Source organism: Podarcis cretensis, assembly GCF_951804945.1.
Source record: "Podarcis cretensis genome assembly, chromosome: 4".
Classification (NCBI taxonomy): Eukaryota; Metazoa; Chordata; class Lepidosauria; order Squamata; family Lacertidae; genus Podarcis; species Podarcis cretensis.
In genome coordinates, this window is record NC_137173.1 from 55009080 (window position 1) to 55028601 (window position 19522).

General features: G+C 50.1%; 1 protein-coding gene across 1 annotated transcript in view; it reads left to right on the forward strand.

Moving 5' to 3' along the window:
* Nucleotides 1–8993: 8993 nt before the first annotated feature.
* Nucleotides 8994–19522, forward strand: part of SIM2 (SIM bHLH transcription factor 2) — a 51039-nt gene continuing 40510 nt past the window's right edge. Inside the window, exon 1 of the mRNA XM_079974887.1 lies at nucleotides 8994–9244. Coding sequence (XP_079831013.1) covers nucleotides 9070–9244 — 175 coding nt within the window. The 5' untranslated portion in view covers nucleotides 8994–9069. The remainder of the gene's footprint in view (nucleotides 9245–19522) is intronic.

Below are 19522 nucleotides of genomic sequence, written 5' to 3' on the forward strand. Positions count from 1 at the left end.
TCCCAAGGAGGATCGCTTAGGGACGGTGCCATTTCAACCCATTGTAGGTTTACTCGGAAGTAAGCCCATTGGGGCCGCCTCCAAGTTAAGTGCGCAGAGGGACAAGAGGCTCTTAAGGGTTGTTGCGGTTGCTCTAACCTGGAAGTAGGTGCCACTAAAATGAAGGGGACTGAAATCAGAACACATAGGATCATTCAAAGCTGCTTGAAAGTGAACCTCGTGGATTCCAGTGCATACTGTAAAACCGAGAGCACCATCGTTAGGACAAATTTACCCAAGTTTTCTTGCATTCAGCGCTGGTTAGACTTTTAAGTAAACATGTGAGAGATCGCAGCTTCGGACCCGCTGAAATCACTCCCGGCCAGGGGTGCCAACTTGAATAAAATATTGGGGGAGGGGACCAGGTAAGCCGCGCATAATCGATCACAAGACGGTGGGCGCGCGCACCATTTGAATAGGAATCCCAACAACTTTGGGGGGTGGCAGCCCCCTCAAATATTTTGTTGGGGAGGAAGCGAAGGGATCTCGGCCCCTAGGAGTTGGCCCCTATGCTCCCGGCCCTTTAGCCATTGCAGCAAACACGCTCCAAGCAGTTATGTTAAGGACCCAAGATCAATAGGAAATCTGCACTTCTAGAGAGTCAAGCACATTGAACTCAATGGGATTTATTTCTCAGGCGACATCTTTAGTTAGGATCCTCACCAAACGCACCTCCATCCTAAAGGCAAATAGGACTCTTATTGCATCTTCCAAATAATTCATGTCAACAGGACTTACTACTACGATGACCTTCCCTGCCGTGTGCACCTCCCTAACTTGGAAGGAAATCCCTTGAAAGCAAATGTTTCCAGGGCATTTCGCGCTACGGATGAAATATACAGGGTCCGACTGTGTAAGGCAGGAAAGAACAAACTCTCCCGTTTGGGACGTCGGAGCAAGGATCTCCAAGTCCGTCCGCAATTGACAAATTGCGAAGAAATGGGCAGAGTTTTGTTCCCTGATTCCGGCGCAGCTGCTTCTCTACTGAATCTCTAATAATTATTATCAAGTGGCGTTTATTTATTATATGATATATGGTGTCCCCAGTTTGGACAGAGAGAATACTTGTTCCATTTTATAGAGTTTGGGGACAGGATTTTATTACCCACCCACCCAAAAAGGAAAGCAAGCCCCGGCTCTAAACACACCGAAGGAGAGCTGACTTTGGTGCGAGATTCAGAGCGTAAAGTTATGTTTTCTATCTTTTCCACGCGATTTCCATTTATCCCCTCTCCCCAGGAAAAAGAATGTCTTTTTTGGGGGGGTGGCTTTTAAGTCCAGCGAAGCAGGATGGGGACAGGAGGCACCAGCCTTTGGAAATGAGCTTCATCAGGAAAGGAGAAGGTGAAATATACCCTGCTAAGAAAAGCGCACAGGGACCGGCTTTGTTACGGCCGGAGACAGCCGCCCGCGTCTGCTAAAGAGATCAGGGTCCTCGTCTAGATGGGGAAGGAGGCGATCCGACTAAGGGAAGGAAGCGAGGGAAGCAGCTGCTGTAAAATGGCGGCGAGGTCTGGGCGCATTTACGCGGAGCCCGCCGCGAATCTTTCCCGCGGGCCGCTAGATGCGCTTCTGGCGGGCCGGCGCTTTGGCGGCTTCAGCCTCTGGCGCGCCACCGCCTGGGGTTTGCAGCAAGCAGGATGGAAGGACAAGGGGGGCGGTGAGGTGAGAGGGTCTCCCCCCACACACACACACACACAAAGGAAATGGACCTTTACTTTCCCAGTTAATTAGTAGTTAGCTAACTTCGGCTGACGAAATGGAAGAAAAGGGCCGGTTGGAGAGGAATGGAAGAGCTTTGAGTAGGGAGACTTACTTTGGAGTAAACGCGCGCGGGGTTCGGGCTGAGCCGGCGCTTTGTTAGGATCAGATTGTGTCCACAATTTCTCTGCAGAGCCGCCTTTCCGCAAAACCGTTCTCCAGGCGGCCTACAACAAGAACAACTAACAATCTCTTTAACGGCCCCGATTATCCCAGAGAACATCTTACTGAATCCAGCCCGAATTCTTGGAATTGGGGTAGTAGGAACCGATGTCGGAATGCCTGCATTTGCCATGTTATTGGGAAGGCAGTCCAAAACCTACCTAAACCGTCTGCGCCGTTTCTGCCTGATTTAGGCGCTTACCTCTCCCCAGAATGGACAGGCGCGCGCTCACCTCCCCAACCCTCATACAAATAGTATTTGTATTCACTCGCCGATTAAAAGGGGTTTCTGCCTTCGATTTTACAAAGCGATAGACAAAGGGGTAGAGTTGGGTTAATACCATTTATCTTCGCTTAGTGGCCAAACCTGCAAGCGAAGCGAATCAGAAGCGGACCCAGGGTTGCTCGATCGAGGAAGAAGCAACTGGCCCGGATTCCAGCTATCCCGGCTCAAATCCCTGCTGTCTTGGAAAGCCAAAGCCGTGGCAGCAGTTTTGCATTTATTTTAAAATGCAAGCAAATGTAGGGTAAGTGATTTCAGACGATTCTTTCTGCACGGGGATGTGAGAAAGATCCGTCAGATAAGAATTGTGAAAAGCATATGCGCCATGAAAACTTCTGCAATAGTAATATTCTGACGCATCACTACCAAAATACGGTACTCTGCTTCTGGGGATTCAGGATTGGGTATACTCCACTTTCCGCCTTTCTCCATTTTCCGCCTTTCTCCGCTTACCTTGTTTTCAGCCTGACCCTGTGCTCCTCGGGTAACTCTTACAAGTCTACCCATAACCCAGTTAAGGACACCCTCCCCCTTTAAAAACAAAACACAAAACAAAACAATAGTCTCTCATTTGATTCGAGGGCACGAAGTGAGTCTAAATCGGTGAGCTCTAGTTTGGCTGGTCAGGCCAGTCAAGCAGGAACCGTCGTTAATACCAAACTGTCGCTGTTTATTTTAGAAGAAGCTGATCTTTTATTACCGGGCCATTTAATTTATTTCTGTTTATCGTCCTAGGCAGCGATCTTGGACAAAAGCAGCCCCTTTCGGGCTGGAGTTTTGCTTAGAAGGGGGTCTCTCTGGGAGGGTCTGTTAATCTGTGACCCCCTCAGGAAATGTGGTGGTGGTGTTATTTTGCAGGACTCCGAACTGGGTGTAAGAGAAGCGCTTTCGACGCCTTGCTGAACCATGGTTGTTCAGGAGTTCTCTCTCTGGCCCTCGCAAGTCACAGTTTAAAAGAGCCAGCTCTGATTATGCTAAACCTATTTAAGGAATACTTAATACAGAATGGGTCGTTTGTCAAACTCTTTCCTAAGAGCAAAGTACTCCTGTCCCGCTATTCGTGTCCTGTTCAGCCGAGTTAGTCGGTTTTCCAAGTCGACTGAACAGGCAGTCTCACCACCTCGAAGTTGAAAGTTACAGACGTAGAAAATACGTTTTTCGTGTCGTGGTGGGTGCAGCAAAATCAGACACTTTGAAGAGAGAGAAAACCTAATGTGTGGAACCGCCTGAGAACTTTTGCCAGCGATCTGGAGCCGGCTTGGTTTCCAACTCGTGGAGCACATTTTTGCAGAAAACTGGGACAAAGCGGTTTAAACCCAAATGTTCCATCCCGGCTAGTTCAGGGACAGATCTGTGATCCTGCCTGTGTCTACTCTGTTTCCACATACACAGAAGCAGCACTTCTGTCTCCAGAGAGGGAAGCCCAAGCCTTAGCCATCCAGATTGTATTCTGTGGCTTTGGGGGATAGTCAACAGCACAAGCGCAAAGGGGTTTACTTTAGGTGGAAGCAAGGCTCCTTGATTCCTGCGGAAGTCAACGGCCAACCAACTAAGTGATTTAAGAGGGTGGTTTAAGCGCAGCAGCGCGCGCGCACATTCATTTTCTTCCCAATTGCTGAGAGCAATTGTTTGGTAGGTCTGCACCACCCGGGATCCTAAACCCTCTAAATGGAGAATAAAGCCGGTTTAGTCCCATGTCATTAACTGTCGCAAAAGCGCGACGTGTCACTCATTGTATGTGTGTTGGGGGGGGGGGAGGATGTCTAGTCTCGCAGTCGTTGATCTTACGTAATTTTGTGAGGAAGAAAGTCCTACTACTGTCAATAATACCAGCCCAGAAAAAGCAGTTAGGCTGCCTCAGCTCCTCGCATCGTAAGCAAGGAAATATATTAACAGCGCGACCCTACACGTGTCTACTCAGAAATAAGCCTTGCTAAATTCATCTGAGCTCGTAGGCTGCCATACTAACCCTCCCAAGTACCTGGGAGTAAACCCACTGGATTCAATAGGGCTTACTTCTGAGTAGATGAGGTTAGGATTGAACTGCGAGTCACCTATTTGAAAGTGTTATTAAATGCGCCTCATGTTCCGTAATATTCAAAATAATTAAATAAGTGGCCCATAATGGATTAAATTGCTGGTGTTAATACGGCGTTTGCAATCTGTTGACCTGAGAAATGCGCAGCTACCAGTGGCTCCTTCTGCCATGCAGGCGCTACTAAAGGATGGTGTTCAGGCTTTTAAAAGCGTTTCCATCCACTTCCCAGGTAGCAGGGAGCGTCTTTAAGCCCCATCCCTGCCTACTAGATGTACCAGGAAGTCTGGTTCATTTCAATAGGCCCGCCTTCCAAGCGCAGGTGAGACCGCGGCCCAGGCTGCGGAGGAATTGCCTCGAGCGGTGCCCTAAAAGCCTTTCTTGCGCCATTCTCGCCTAAAGGCGCAACGGAGCCCTTCGCAGAGGCCGGGTGTTGACACAGAGCAGCTTTGCTGGGAAACTGACCCCTCCGAGCCCTGAAAGTCAAAAGGGCGCAGCAGGGTTGGGAAGACAATCGGATTTCCCTATGAGAGGCGTTTCAGATGCGAGCAGAGCCGCGCTTCCTCGGAAGTAAGCGTCATGGGGTTCACTTGCAATAAAACTTGCTTAGGGCTGACCGAGTGTGTGCCTTGTGTATGTGTGTGAGGGAGGGAGCGGGGAGCTTCGCAGGATGTAGATTTCCATCCGATTCCTCTGCAGGCTTCAGAAAACACCTCGGAATCCTCCTCGCTAAGGTCAGTGTGCGAGGCATGAATTCACAAAGCAGATGCATTGTCAGAGGACTCGGGCAAAGCAGCAGCAGCAGCGAGCTGATGGGAAGGAACCCAGAGCCGCAAACCACAGTCCTGCTTACGCCAGGACGGTCCCGTCTAATTTAATTGAACTACTCAACAGCATATATACACTGTTACTTACACTGCTATTTAGACCGTTTTTGCGCGTCTAAAAACGCCTAAGAAGATACTCCATGTTGAATAGAGATTAAACGGATGCATGCTTGCTCAGATGTAAGTTCCGTGGGGCTAACTACGGTACTCCCTGTCTGTCCGTCTCTTGTTCAGGTAATACGATGTGTAAGTAGGCAGATTCGGGCGCAGGTACCTCCCTTCTCCGGAGCATCTTCGCTTGGAAAGAAGGCGCCTGCTCAGCCTGCAAGACCTACTGAATTCAGAGGGAGTGCTTCTAGGCAAGCACATATAGGATCGAGCTGCACGCATTAATTCGCGCAGCTTACTTTCAAGTATTCAAGGTGGTTAGCTCACGTGTTGGAGCGTGACGCTGACAACGCCCAGGTCGTAGGTTCTATCCTCGTGCGGGCCAGGCCAGCTACATATTCCTGCATTGAAGGGAGTTGGATTAAATGATCCTCGGGTCTCTTCCAACTCTGCCACGATTCTATAAGTAAATATAGTCTTTAGGATCGAGCGGCAGAGATAAGGAAGGCTGTGGAGTATAGCAACGCGATTGCCTTCCAAAGGAGGAGGTTACTACAGCTCCCGCCATCCCCAACAATTCCCTATGCTGGCTGGTGTTGATGGGAGTCCAAGAACATTGGGAGGGCCACAGGCTCCCCATCATCTGCCCTAAAGACTGTCAGTAGCTCGTGTCCATTGATTGCGTAAATACCGGTCAGTTTGCCTCAATAGCAGATCCATCCTCTTGTGAGGTCAATCTCCAGATCGGAGAGTTTGGAACCCCTAATCACCAGCACACCCAACCCTCCTCGCTGGTCCCAGAGCCGCCAGCCGCGTTGCTCGACGGCGGCCCCTCCACCGTCCCCTACAATCCCAAGGCGTGCCTGATCGCTGCAGAGGACAGACAAGCGCGGTCCTCGCCAGCCGCCTGCCGTTGAGCAGTCCGTAGGTGGGATGAATTCCACCGCCGGCAGCGCAGTTAAAGTGGGTCGCTTTCATTTGTTTAGTCGGCCTGGGAGCGTGGTAGCCTCGATGGGCGAGACTTCGGGGCACATTGCCTGGCGCATGCGACTTTCCTGCAAGAAGTCACTTGGGCGCAGCAAGATACGCTTGTAGGCAAGGAGATTATGGCCTTTTCAGGCTTCCTCCTGGGTTGCACGTATGTACCCAAAAGTCTCTCCCACTGCGTTCAGTGGAGCTTACTCCCGGGGAAGAGTGACTTCCGAGTAAGCACGCATAGGACCCTGTATTGCTATGGCAATTCAATGGATGGAAATCCCAGTGTTAAATGAAGCTTCCTATCCAGTGAGTGCGTATAGGATTGCAGAAAATCATATACTTCTGAGTTCTTGGAGTACAGCCCCCATCATACCCAAGGAAGCCCAGCTAACGGCCAGAGATGATGGGATTTGTGATCCAACAACATACTGGGACCCAAGGTTGAGTTTAGGCCAAGTTACTGGATTCCCCCATTCCGCCTCTCGAGTAGATCTGGGCCTCTAACGTTAGTGCGTCTTAGAGCTATTGGGGACCCGCAAATCTAAACTCAGAAGAAAGTCCCACAGAGTTGCACGGGACTGACCCTCAGAGACGTGTGTGCAGGATCGCGCGTCCCTATGAACATTGGGAATAGGGTTGAGCAACGGGGAGTTGAAGTCTGGTGACAGATGAGGGGGTTGCATATATACTTGGAAGAGGAGGACACGACTAACTAACAGCACAATCGTATGCTTGTCAACTCAGAAGCCAGCCTCATTGAGTTCAGTGGGGCAGAGAAGTGAGTCAAGGATGGGCGCCTAAGTAATGTTGATCCGCTCTTTCATAACATGCCTGGGAGTCCAGAGGGGATTTTACACCCCCAAACCTTCTTCTTGCTCACTAGAGGGAAAATCCCACCGTTTTAATGGAATGTATTATTAATAACCCAGTCAGGATCCATTAACTAATATGGTTGCTCAGAAACCGCTGAAGCATCACTCCCAGTTTAATAGGTAACAAGCTTGGTCAGTTGAGTGGAAACTAGTGCAACTTAAGGACCTTTAACCGACCAAAGAACCTTAACTTCCAGCGCGATCAGATCCTGAGCACGTTTATTCAGAAGTAAACAAATTACGGGGAGTTCAGTGCTTTGGGGACCGCTGCTTTAAGTGGATTCTCGATCCGGCGGGGATCAGGCGCCGGATTTTTTTGTTTCAAAATGCCTAGATTCTGTCGAAAGCTGTAGGATCTTAAATAAGGCAAGGCGTTCGCTTGGAAAGACCTTCCACCGACTGCCTTCGAGATCCTTCTTTTGTGGACAGAGAGCTGAAAGACAAGCGCCACGGCAGGACGTCTGCACTTGGAAGCGAGCAGCTCCCTCGAAACCAGCGCCATTTGCACCAGGGTCGCGAGGGCGGGCGTCGAGGCTTGCGGGCCTGAGGGTCCCTCGCAGAGGGAAAAGACACTCGAGCCAAGCCAGCCCGAAGCGGGGCCTTCTTGGAAAGACCAGCCCTCGGAATCGAGGGGATCTACTTGCAAAGTCAACGCATATTTGAAAGAAGGAGGGAGGGCTGAGGGGCTGTCAGAAGGCTGATGGTTTGAGGCGCTTGTGGATGGAGCAGGCTGGCTGCGAAACGAGAGAAAGAGAGAGAGGTTTATTTATTTATTTGTGTGAGTGAGACAGAGAGAGCGCTTTGCTTCAGGATATAAGGGTGGAAATAGGAACGCGCCATTCGAAGAGAAACCCTGCCTGCCCCCCCCTTCCCCGCGTCCAGTTAGTCCCCTCCTTCCACTCGCACGCACCCGGCGCGCGCGCTCTCCTCGTCCCTCCAATTCGAGTGTTAATTGGGCCTGTATTTGGCTGGTTTGGACGGCGCTGCCGCTGCCCCGAGCAGACCACGCAGACGTCACTGGGCGCGCTTTCCCCCTCCCCTCCGGCGGCTCTCAGCCTTTGCCTCGCCAGGAACTGACGAGCCCACTTCAGAGCTTCTTTCTCTAGCCTGGCTGCCGCCCGGAGAAGAAGCGGCGCCCGGCCACAGCTCCGCAGCGCAGCCGCCCTCCGCTAGCCCGGCCAAGCCACGGGAAGCGCTCTCCTCTCGCTCCGGTGGCCGTGAAGAGAGGCTTGGGAAGAGAGCAGGGAAGAGAGCCACCCGGGCCTGGGGAGGTGGACATTTCTCTCTCTCTCTCTCTCTCTGGCGGGAAAGAAAGAAAGAAGAAATATCCCCTCAGGCTTGCTGGGGCGCCAAGTGCCCAAGCGGCAGGTCTGCGTCACCCACCGCCGAGAGCCGCTCGCTGCTGCCTTGAGGGGCGGGGCGGGCGGGAGAGAGCGACGTCCCCACACGCCCTGTGGCAACTCCGGGCTCTCTCTGAGGGAAACGGATCCTCGCGGAGCCCTTCCTTGGGGAGGCAGGCGAGCCGCTCTCCTTCCTGGCCGAGGGGCTGGGGCGCGTGTGACGCACAAGGCAGACCAGTTTGGCCCGGAGGGGGGTCTAAAATAAACACAGCAGGTACACACGTGTTAAGGGGGGGGCGGGGAGAGAGGCGGAGGGAAAGGAGCGAGCGATTCCTCCCTGCCTTGCGGGCGAGCGAGCGAGCTAGTGTCGATTCGGGGGAGACGCCGCCGAGCCGAGATTCCCCGCCTGCTTCCTTCGAAGGCTGCACTGAGGCGAGGGAGACCATTCAGCGCGGAGAGATAGAAACGCCGACGTTCTCGGACGGCCATCTCGCCAGCCCGCTTTAAAAGGGAGAGAGAGAGAGTAGAGGCAACCGGGCGCCGCCACCTCACGCTCCTCCTGGTCTGGGCTCGGGGGCTGGTGCGGCCCGCCTGCAGCAGCCTCGCAGGCCCGAGACTATGCCAGTGCCCGCCTCGCGTCCGCCTCGCCACACTTGCCGCTGCGATGAAGGAGAAGTCCAAGAACGCCGCCAAGACGCGCCGCGAGAAGGAGAACGGCGAGTTCTACGAGCTGGCCAAGCTGCTGCCTCTGCCGTCGGCGATCACGTCGCAGCTCGACAAGGCGTCCATCATCCGCCTCACCACCAGCTACCTCAAGATGAGAGCCGTCTTCCCCGAAGGTGAGTCCTCCGGGACGAGGGGGGATTCGCCTCTGCCCCTTCAAGATCGCGAGGGTCGAGGGAGGTGGCCGGGTAGGGGGGGGGGGTCCAGGGATGCAGCAGCTGAGAAATTAGGACCCTGGACTTAGTGGTTTTCTGCCTCCTTGGGGGCCACTGCATTCAGCTTCAAAGGTGGGTCAGCTAACCCTACTGGGGTTAATTCTGTCGAGGGGGGGATCCTGGACGTGCGCCCCAAAATCCTGGTCTGAAGGCCCCAGTTGGCTTTTAGGAGGACCCGAAAGAGAACCACGGGTTAAATGGATCTTTGGGGCCAATCCAGGGGCTTCTTAGGGTCCGACTCGATTGTCAGCGGAGGCTGTCGTGAGCTCTCGGGGTTGCCTTGCAGAGGCCTGCGTTTAGGTCTCTGCACACAGTTAGAAAGATACTCAGAGCTCTATTTGCAACGTTTTGGGTGGCCGCTCTCTGACACCACCAGCTGAATAACTTGGATCGCGGCCCCCCCCCAATTCTCCCTTCTTCCTATGTTTGTTAGTTGCAGTGAAGCCCTTTGCTTTTGTGAGCGATTTCCGTGACTCTTTGTAGGACTACTCTGAAGTTTCAAAAATTGTAGATTGTGGCCCAAGAACCCCAAACGCCGTTTCTTTAAAATAACTTCAGTGGCCTTTTGCTTAACGAAACGAGTTTATCATCGGACTGAGAGTTCTTTAATACCAGTCCCGGACGCCTGAGTGCAGAAATAAAAGGTATTTGCACCAATCTGCAATGCGTTTAGTGCTGGAGTAGTCCTGCTGAAGTCAAGAGACTTGAAGGAGAGAGATGGCCATTGCAGCCGGGACAGTGAGGCACTTTCCACCATTAGAAATATAATTCCTTCCGATGTCACATGTACTGCATCTGAAAGGACTTCTGTGGGAGGAAGACAAGACAGGATTCACCATAAAAGCACAGCAAAATAAACCCTTTAACTAAACTTTGCTAGCAAGATTTAAAAGAAAGAGGGGAAAATGTGTGTAAAGTTCCAAAAAAAGGAGAGATCCGTGTTCTAGCCATGACTGCTGGGGCGACAGTCAATGGTTTGCCAGACTCAGGGAAGAAAAAGAAAAAAGATTACATTTTGTATCTCACGGTCTAAGGGGGAAAGTATCAAGTTTTCCAAGATCAAAGGCCTACCAACACTACAGATTTGCTCGTTTGTTATCTGAATCGCATATACCGTCCCGAAAATCGTCCAGGTGAAAAATAGACAACAGTCCTGCTCTCCGTATCTTTAACTAGCAAAGCAAGCTGAATTGAGTAGATAAAGGACTCGACAGCCCGATGGCGATCGAGTGGGGAGGAGCTGGAAAGTAAACTCACTTCCCTCCAACCTGAGGCGTTATCACAGTTTTTTTTACTCTACGAGTCATATAAAGCAACGGCGCTTACTCCTAAGTAAATGTGTTGAGGATCTAAGGGAACAGATGCAAGAGGAAATGACTGAGCAGAGCAGTGCAATCCTATGCGTTCCTATTCAGAAGTGTGTGAGAGATTGCAGCCAGAAGAACTTTATTTGAAAGTTGAGGCGGAATGATTTAATTTAAGCTTTCTTATACTGTAATACAGATCAGCTTAATTGGGGGTTCAGAGAGTCGCACACGATCTCAACCCACCTCTCGCAAAGCCAGCACCCTAAACCCATTTAGACTCAGACGATCCCAGTTCAACTCGGGTGTCTCCAGGTATGGCTTTTTGCAGCCTTGGAAAAGTGCTCCCAGTTAGAATATTGTGCTACATGGTCTGACTCAGAAGTTGAGTTGTGCGCTTAAAAAATAATAACAGTAAAGTCGAATGATTGCAATCTAAATACCTTAGGCGCAAGGTCTGCTATTCTAGGATATCTACTTTAAAATGCGCCCTACTGGAATTAGAGGCGAGATCAGTGGCAATTCCTATATGTAAGATTAGCTAGCAGTATAACTGGACTTGCAGTACAAACTGAAAAGCTGGGATTCGGCCCAGGAAGCCCTCTGGATCTCCCTCGTTGGGTCGCCTATATTTGAAAGTGGTGTAAGTAAACTCTCCACCGCAGCTTATCCGCAATGGTGTGGATTTCGCCGGTTTCCCTTTTAGCGCAGCCGCCTGCAGGGCCGCGCTTTCGGCGGAAACCCCTCCTCAGCGCCAGCCCTGAAATTGACAGGAGTCGCAGGGAGATTTGCGTCTTAGCCTCCGCTGTAAACAAGCGCTCAGCCGGCTTGGGTGGTGGGCAGCGCCAGCCGGGAATCGAGCTGAGTTGAGCTGACGGCAGGAGATATAATTAGTTCCATCCAGCGCTGCGGACAGCTGCTAAAAGCAGCCTCTCTGCTCTGATAAGCCCCGCGCACTGCTTTAAATAATGTTCATTCTCCTTTACAAACAAAGGGACACACACAGAGAGAGATGACTTACCCACCTCTTTCCCACCTCTGGAGGCAGGGTTGCGTCAGATTAAATGTATTGTCCTTGCGTTTTCTTCCCCTACAATCCTAAACCCTAAAATAAAATGCACCTGCCATTTGGTGAAGATTGCCTTGTGGCTTGGCTTACTCGCTTGAGTCTTCTAACTTCCGCATTTCGTAGGATCACTTCCTCCAGAGATGGGAAAATAGACTTTCATTTTTCGTTTTATGGTTTAACAATCGCTGGGTCAGAAAGGAAGTCACCCTTACACCTGAGCCGCTCTAATTTTGATAGCAGACGTTTTATTTGTACACTCGGATTTGGAAATATGTCTAGCCTTCGAACAAACTATTTGTTAAGAGTGGTTTGAGACAGTGTTTTTTGTTTTGTTTTATATCTCTCTCCTTAAGGCCGGAGCCCTACGCATACTTAATAAAAGTACAGTTCTATGAAAGTTGCCGAAAGTAAATGCCATTGAGTTAAATGGGAATTACTCCCGTGAAAGTATGTCTAGGATTCTATGCACACTTAATTAGGAGTATGCGCCATCGAAGTCAAAGGGACTTCTGAGTAGGCAGGTATAGGATTGCACTGATGATCACGCTGAAATCAAGGGGGCTTGCTTCCAAGTTGATGTGCTTGAGGCTGGTATTCTATCAAATAGTTCCCTGCCCCAGGAAGCTTACAGTATAAATTGTTGTCCTATTTCTATCCTAATCCTTTTAAAAGCTTATATTGAAATCAATTGGGTTTACCTTTTCACTCCTGCTTGCGGGCAACTCTGGCCTGACCTCTTCTAATGCGCTCATTCTGCATATGTTGCCTGGAAAGCCGAGAGTTTTGTTTGTTTTGTTTTCATTTCATCAAGCGTTTGCTATAGCTGTAAGCACACTATAAAAAGCCCCATCCCGTCGGTAGGAAGACAAGTAGCTTCGGGAATCTGCTCTTCCCAAGTCACCAGGGCTCCTGCTGGCTAAGAATTCTCTTTGGGATATTTTCCCTTCGCTTCTTAAAATTAACTCAGAGAAGAGGCATTGTGGGAGGTTGCTTAAGAATAGCCAGCTACATCATTTCAATTTCTTTGGGTAGATTTTCAGGCAAAACTGCGGTTCCTTCAGCAAAAGGATGCCCTCATTTCTCCAGTCCTCGGCATTTTATTTGAATCCAAGGTTTCATTCCCCCCAGAAAACGCCACAATCCTACACAAGGAAGCAATTAGTCCCAATGATTTCAGTGGGAGTTTCTTAGTGGACCCGAACACTGTCCGTAACCCCCGCTCACTTGAAAAGGTGCGTTTGAGCTGCGCATTTTTCAGTCGGAGGAAGTAACAACCGGACGTGCAGTTTGCTCACGCTTTTTCTTCCCCCTCCTCTGCCTTGATAACTTGAGGCAGTTTGCCTAAAGAAAATATACCAAATCAAGTGCTAGTTTTCGTTTGGCCTGTCTCGAGACCGTGGAGGGTAAGAAAAGAATAGACACCACAAAAGCCCCGATTTTCCTTTTGCAGCTTGATCCACAGCCCCGTTTAAGACGAGTTCTGGGTGTTAAGGCGATTGCAGCTCCAGCCTCGTTCGGCTTGTTCGGCATTTCATAAAGTTCGTTGGTGTTACTCGGGAGTAAGTACTTTGAGGATTGTAGGAAATCCCATTAAGTTAAACAGAGCTTACTCCCAGGAAACTGGGCGTGGGATTGCAGCCCTAACATTGACTGCCAGTCAGACTCTAAAGGCGTATAGCAAGTGGTCCAACCGAAGCACCAGGGGGAAAAAGTTTGCCAGCATGTGCGTGTTCCTGCCACGGAGATATACCGGCAAAGTCTAGCTTTAACAAAGATCCATTAAACAGAGAACATCTGAACTTACGAAAGCTAAGGACGCTGCAATACTTAGCGTGTCTAGTCAGAAGTAGGTCCCATTGAGTTCAATAGATTTTACTCCCAGGGAAGTGGATTTAGGGCTGCCGCTAACTCTGTATTCCTGGGCATTTCTAGAATAAATCCCACTGGACTCAGCAGGACTTACTTCCCAGTAAACATGGAGAAGATTGGGCTGCTCCTCTTTCTCCATTATTTCATAAATTAAAAAGTGTGAATAAAGTAAAATGTTAACAGCAGGGAGATTCGATAATTCTGCCATGCTTACAAAAACTTTGAAAAGATTCCCCACGTATCTTAAAACATAGGAATTGAGTAATATCGGAGAGATAATTTTGATCCATTTTTGTTCAATTCCTTCCGCGTTCCTTCTAGAAATTAGCCAAACTCCCCTTTGTTGAGAAATATGCATGAGAAGTGAAGGTGCACAAATATGTGAGCCATTTTGTGTGCGTGCGTGCTCCGATTTGGGATGACTTCACTGCATCCCAGTTCCATCCTTCAGCCCTTTCAGGAAAGGATCGCTTGATAATAACATTTTAATGAAAGAGGAATAAATTTGGATAGATAGTGTCTGGATTTTTGAAGGGAGCCGGTTCTGAGGGTCGCAACTCGCCTGGACACTTTTTCTAAAGGGCCGGGAAACCTGGAGGGCAATTAAAATGATAGGGGGGAAACCATTTTAGGCCCACGGATTCAGCTGGATTTACTTCTAAGTAGATATGGTAACGATTGCTGTGTAAGCCCTGTTGAATTCAATGGGGCTAAGTTCCAGGTGAACGGGGTTAAGACTGGAGCCTCAGTCCTCTTCAGAACAGGACGTGGCGGTCCCCCGAAACCCCCTTTGGGACTATAAATCAATGTAATCAGGTTTATTAATTGCAGGGTTTCTGGGGGCGGGGGTGGTTCTTTTAACTTTCGTATTCAGCAGTTCTTTTCAAAGTTGGGGATCTGTTAAGTACGGTAGGAAAGCGGAAAGTTCGGTGTTATATAGGACCTCCCTGACGGTTCTTCCTCATTGTCTCCAGGAAAAACATGTTGCAAACCACGAGCTATTTATTGCAAGGGGTTTCGCTTTCTCTGCCTCATAGTTGCTAGCAACTCACAATCGTCCGGCATGCGTGGAGGGAATGTCACTTCGGGTGGATTTGGTTTTCTTAAGCAAAGAGACAGAAAGGAAAAAGGAAGGGCGGGAGGAGAAAGAGAGATGATCTGCCTTTTGTGTATCTTTCAAGAACAAGGGCTCCGGCTACGTGCATGGGTAGGCGAACTAAGGCCCGGGGCCCAGATCCGGCCCAATCACGTTCTAAATCCGGCCCGCGGACGGTCCGGGAATCAGCGTGTTTTTACATGAGTAGAATGTGTCCTTTTATTTAAAATGCATCTCTGGGTTATTTGTGGGGCATCGGAATTTGTTCATTTCCCCCCCAAAAATATAGTCCGGCCCCCCACAAGGTCTGAGAGACAGTGGACCGGCCCCCTGCTGAAAAGGTTTGCTGACCCTGTAAGGGTTTCCAGGCCTTTATAGCCAGAAAAGCCCACCGAAACGGCCCATATTCAGAGTTACCAGTCCAAAAACAGGATTGCACTGGAAAGTTGAAACCCACTGCAATCTGCTACCGACAGCAACCACTTAAGAGTGTCCTATGGCCCAAATAAATACATTAAACAAGAACAAGAACAAAACCAGCTACTCCCCCAGTTTGCGGATTTCTCTAGACGTAATGGTTTGTATGGTGTGCAATAAATGCAAACGCAACTCTATATGGAATATTAATTTAGATTCGCCCGTATATAATGTATCAAAATAAATGTCTTCCGCTCCTCCCGCCCCCCTTTCCAAGAGATCTACTGCACTTCCCTTGTTTTTCTGTCTGGTACTTAGGAGAGGTTCCCGCAGCAGCCTGGCTGGGCATTTCTCTAGACTAGCGGGGGCGAAGGAAGAAGTGTGGTTGGGGGGAGTTGAGGAGCAAGGAAACCGTAGCACCGCTGGGAGGAGGAAATGCCTTTGAACCCCCGGCTCCCCTGGGCTTAGGCAGCCCCAGCCTCCGCTGAAGCCTGATCCTGCATGAAACAGGTGGCCGCTAAGGCCGCCTGCGACCCCGAAGAGACGCATGAAGGCCGTCGGCCTCATTGAACGCCCTGGGTCTTACGTGCAAGTAAACCGCCTTTATGAGCGGGCCCTTTGCGGGCTGAACGCGGGAGCGCTGACCAACATAAATCCTGGCTCTTCAGCTCTTACAGATCGGGGAATCAGACCGAGAGCCTTTTCAGCAGATGCTGGCGAGGTTTCTCGACTGACCCGGCGCAGTCCCGGAGCCCCGCAGTGGGAATCCCCAGCTGCTCCCCAGGATCTAATATCGCGCTCGACTTTCTCCCCTTTCGCCCCTGAGCTTTTGCGCTGACCTTCGTGATCCACGAATTAAAGTCCAGGCAGGAGGCAGAGACCCGCGTCAGATCTCGGCTCTGTAACACCACCCGCCGCTGTGCTTGGATTTTGTGTGTGTGCATGTTTTCATGTCCGACCGTTTATTGCTGTAAAACAAAAATATAGAACAGGATGCCTTCATTTTCCTTTCCTCTCCCCCTCCCTTCTCCCCCTCTCTCCGCGGGTGTTTACTTTTCTTTTCCCTCCACAATAGGAAAGGGGGAAAGAGGAACACTTTAGGAAGTAAAGCGCCCCTCCCCCCCCCGCATCCAGGTCCCTCCAGGTTGGGGACGCACCATGGTTAAAGTGTGACACCGCGTAGCGATGAAAATGGACATTTAAAAACAGCCCTCTTCGTAATGATTAAACCAAAAGGGGAGGCCAGCTGCTTAATGAATGACTTTTTTAAAAAAGCAAGCAAACCTGGAACCTCGGTCGCCTTAATCCAGAAAGAAAGGCATACATATGATAACGCTTTCCTAGAGGTTTCTTCCTCTCATAAGCCCCCGTTTATAATCGTATACTTATCAGCTCAAAATCAAGTACAAAGGTGCCATAGCTGCATTGAAAGCACTCCCACGAGAATCCTGGGAACTGTAGTTTTTGAAGGGTGCTGGGACATGTAGGGAAGGAGGGAGAAACGACGGTCCCCATGATTCAGTTGCTTTGCTTTAAATGTATGTCGTGCGCGCTTTAAATATAGTGGTACCTCGGGTTACATACGCTTCAGGTTACAGACGCTTCAGGTTACAGACTCCGCTAACCCAGAAATATTACCTCGGGTTAAGAACTTTGCTTCAGGATGAGAACAGAAATCATGCTCCGGCGGCGCGGCGGCAGTGGGAGGCCCCATTAGCTAAAGTGGTGCTTCAGGTTAAGAACAGTTTCAGGTTAAGAACGGACCTCCGGAACGAATTACGTACTTAACCCGAGGTACCACTGTATCCTGCTCTGCTAGCACTGCGCCATCATTGCCATTTGCCCTGTTGGTTAACTCATATGGGGAAATAGAAAAAGGCGCGTGGGGCTCACAACCCCTCTCTAAACGGAGAGGACTCGGGCTAGAGGGGGGCAACTGGATAAATTGTAGCTTGCGGACTTAGTGGTCTTCACCTCTATTAGGATGCGTCACGTGCTATTTCAAAATGTGACCCTACTGCGCTTGGGGGGCCCTCCAGATTCTGCCCTGGTGGCACTTGGTTTGGGGCGCCGCCAAGGTAGTGGTGGGGAACGCCACAGCCTGGTTAAGCCGGAGGACTCTCGCACTAAGAAAAAGTAAGAGACTCTCCCACTTCAAGTCAATGTGCTTAGAATCCAGAGTCCAGTTCGGGTTTAAGGACTTTTCCACTCGATCTTAACGGGACTCGCTTCATTTATAAAGGTATCCCGCTTTCTGCCTTTCACGTTTAGTCACCTCCCAGCCCAGCTTCAGAATACTAAAACGCCCGTGACGCCACTGTGGATCGCTTAAACCAAAACTTAGTCGTCTTGCACAGAACCACCAGGCTGTAAAATCCGAGGGCTTTGTATATTCACACACACTCCCTCTCTTTCTCTCTCAGCTGAAAAACTGCATGCACCTTTTAACATGCCATGAGCACAAACCCCTGTTTACTATCAATCAGCGTTTGCCGAAGCCAGCCGTCTCCTTTTGTAGCAGCGGGAAAAACCTGGAGATTTTCAGCTTTCCTTGGCGTTGGCTGTTCTTATTCAGTCAGAATTGAAAACCCGCAGCGCATGGTCTTATTACTGTTTCTGGTTTTCTTATGAATATTGCATGATCAATTATATTACACCTATTTAATCACTACTTCTAGAGCAGATTAAAGCAGAAAAGCTAACATCATATACCAGGTCCAAGTGAATTCACATTTACTTTACTTATGGGTAAACATGTTTAAAGATTATAACCCTGCAGCACAATCCTATCCACACTAACAGTGTAATCCTAACCAGATCTACTCTGAAATACATCTCTGTGAGTTCCGTGGGACTTACTCCCAGGTAAGTGGAGTTAATTGCAGCCTAACCTGGGAGCGAATCTCTCTGAACTTAATAGGGTATACTTCTGAGTAGACATGCTATGGATTGTACTGTATTAGAATACTTTCATGCAAGTAAGTGACAATGAACGCGCTGGCTCTACGGTTAGGATCTGGCTGGCAGAGCACAGGGTGGTTGCTGTTGTTTTCAATAATTGCACACCAATTTTTAGAAATACGCAATTTGGCCGTGGGAAGACTTTCCTGAGCAGTGCAGTACAGTGGTATCTCGGCTTAAGTACTTAATTCGTTCCGGAGGTCCGTTCTTAACCTGAAACTGTTCTTAACCTGAAGCACCACTTTAGCTAATGGGGTCTCCTGCTGCCGCCGCGCCGCCGGGGCACGATTTCTGTTCTCATCCTGAAGCAAAGTTCTTAACCTGAAGCACGATTTCTGGGTTAGCGGAGTCTGTAACCTGAAGCGCATGTAACCTGTACTGTAGTATGTTTGGGAAAGGAATGCGGGGCTGACAGTACAATCCGATTCGTTCCTACCCAGATGCAAGGCGTTGCTGAATCCAAAGGGTCTTACTCTCAAGTTAAATGTTTGCTGCAAGCTATTTTCAGCCGGGGTCCGAAGGTCCCAATAAAGACGAGAGTACCCCCACCCCCAGCACTCGCAGAGTGCCATCTCCTCCCTCCCGTGTAGTCTCAGCTCCTATTTATCTGACATTAAGGGCAGAGGCGTGTTTGCACCTCGAATAAAGGAGAGGAAACTTTTACGTGCTTAATTCTTGTTTGTGTGACTGCTGGTTAAGACCCAGAAGGACCGCTGGCCTTTCCTAAAACCGCCATCCTAAACACCCGATGCTCTCGGGAAATTGGATTATATATTTCTGCCAGAGCTCCTGGGCCTTTCTGTGCCTGTGGCTCCCTCCTGCCTATGCCTTCAGCCAGCCTTCACCAACCGGGTGCCCTCCCGATGTTTTGGTCGAAACATCTGGAGGGCAACAGCTTGGCGAAGACTGGCTTAAAGCATGTGGGCGGAGGCGAGGGGGGCAAGCCAGCCCAGAAAGCTGGTGGTGACCCCAACTGAAATATGCAGTAAACCGTGCTTAGGATCAAGTGTCAGCGCTATCAGCAGTTTTCCATCGGATTTAACTCGCTCTGGATGATACGTAAGGGAGAGAGGCGCCCTCGGCTTCCCTCCCTCCGCGACACCCAGCTGCTTTCCTCTCCTGTTTCTCCAGCCCCCCGGATCCCTTGAAGGACCGCCGTGGGCGAAGGGAGGGTAAGGGGCGTCTGGGACAAGGGGGAAGGAAGGAAGGTAAGCGGGGCTAGGACTAAACCCGACTGAATTAAACGGGACACAGTCCCAGGTAAGTGACACTACTGCCTCTCCCCCACACTTACCTAAGAGCAAGGCCCATTGGATCCAGGGGGCCTTAGTCCTAAATGGGCAGGGTTAGGATCGTAGGAGCCAAGAGGTCTTCGGCTCCCCCCAATAAAATATTTGAGGGGGCCGAACCCCCTCCCCCCAGATGATGGACATTGTCATTCACATACGTGCACCAAGTCATGT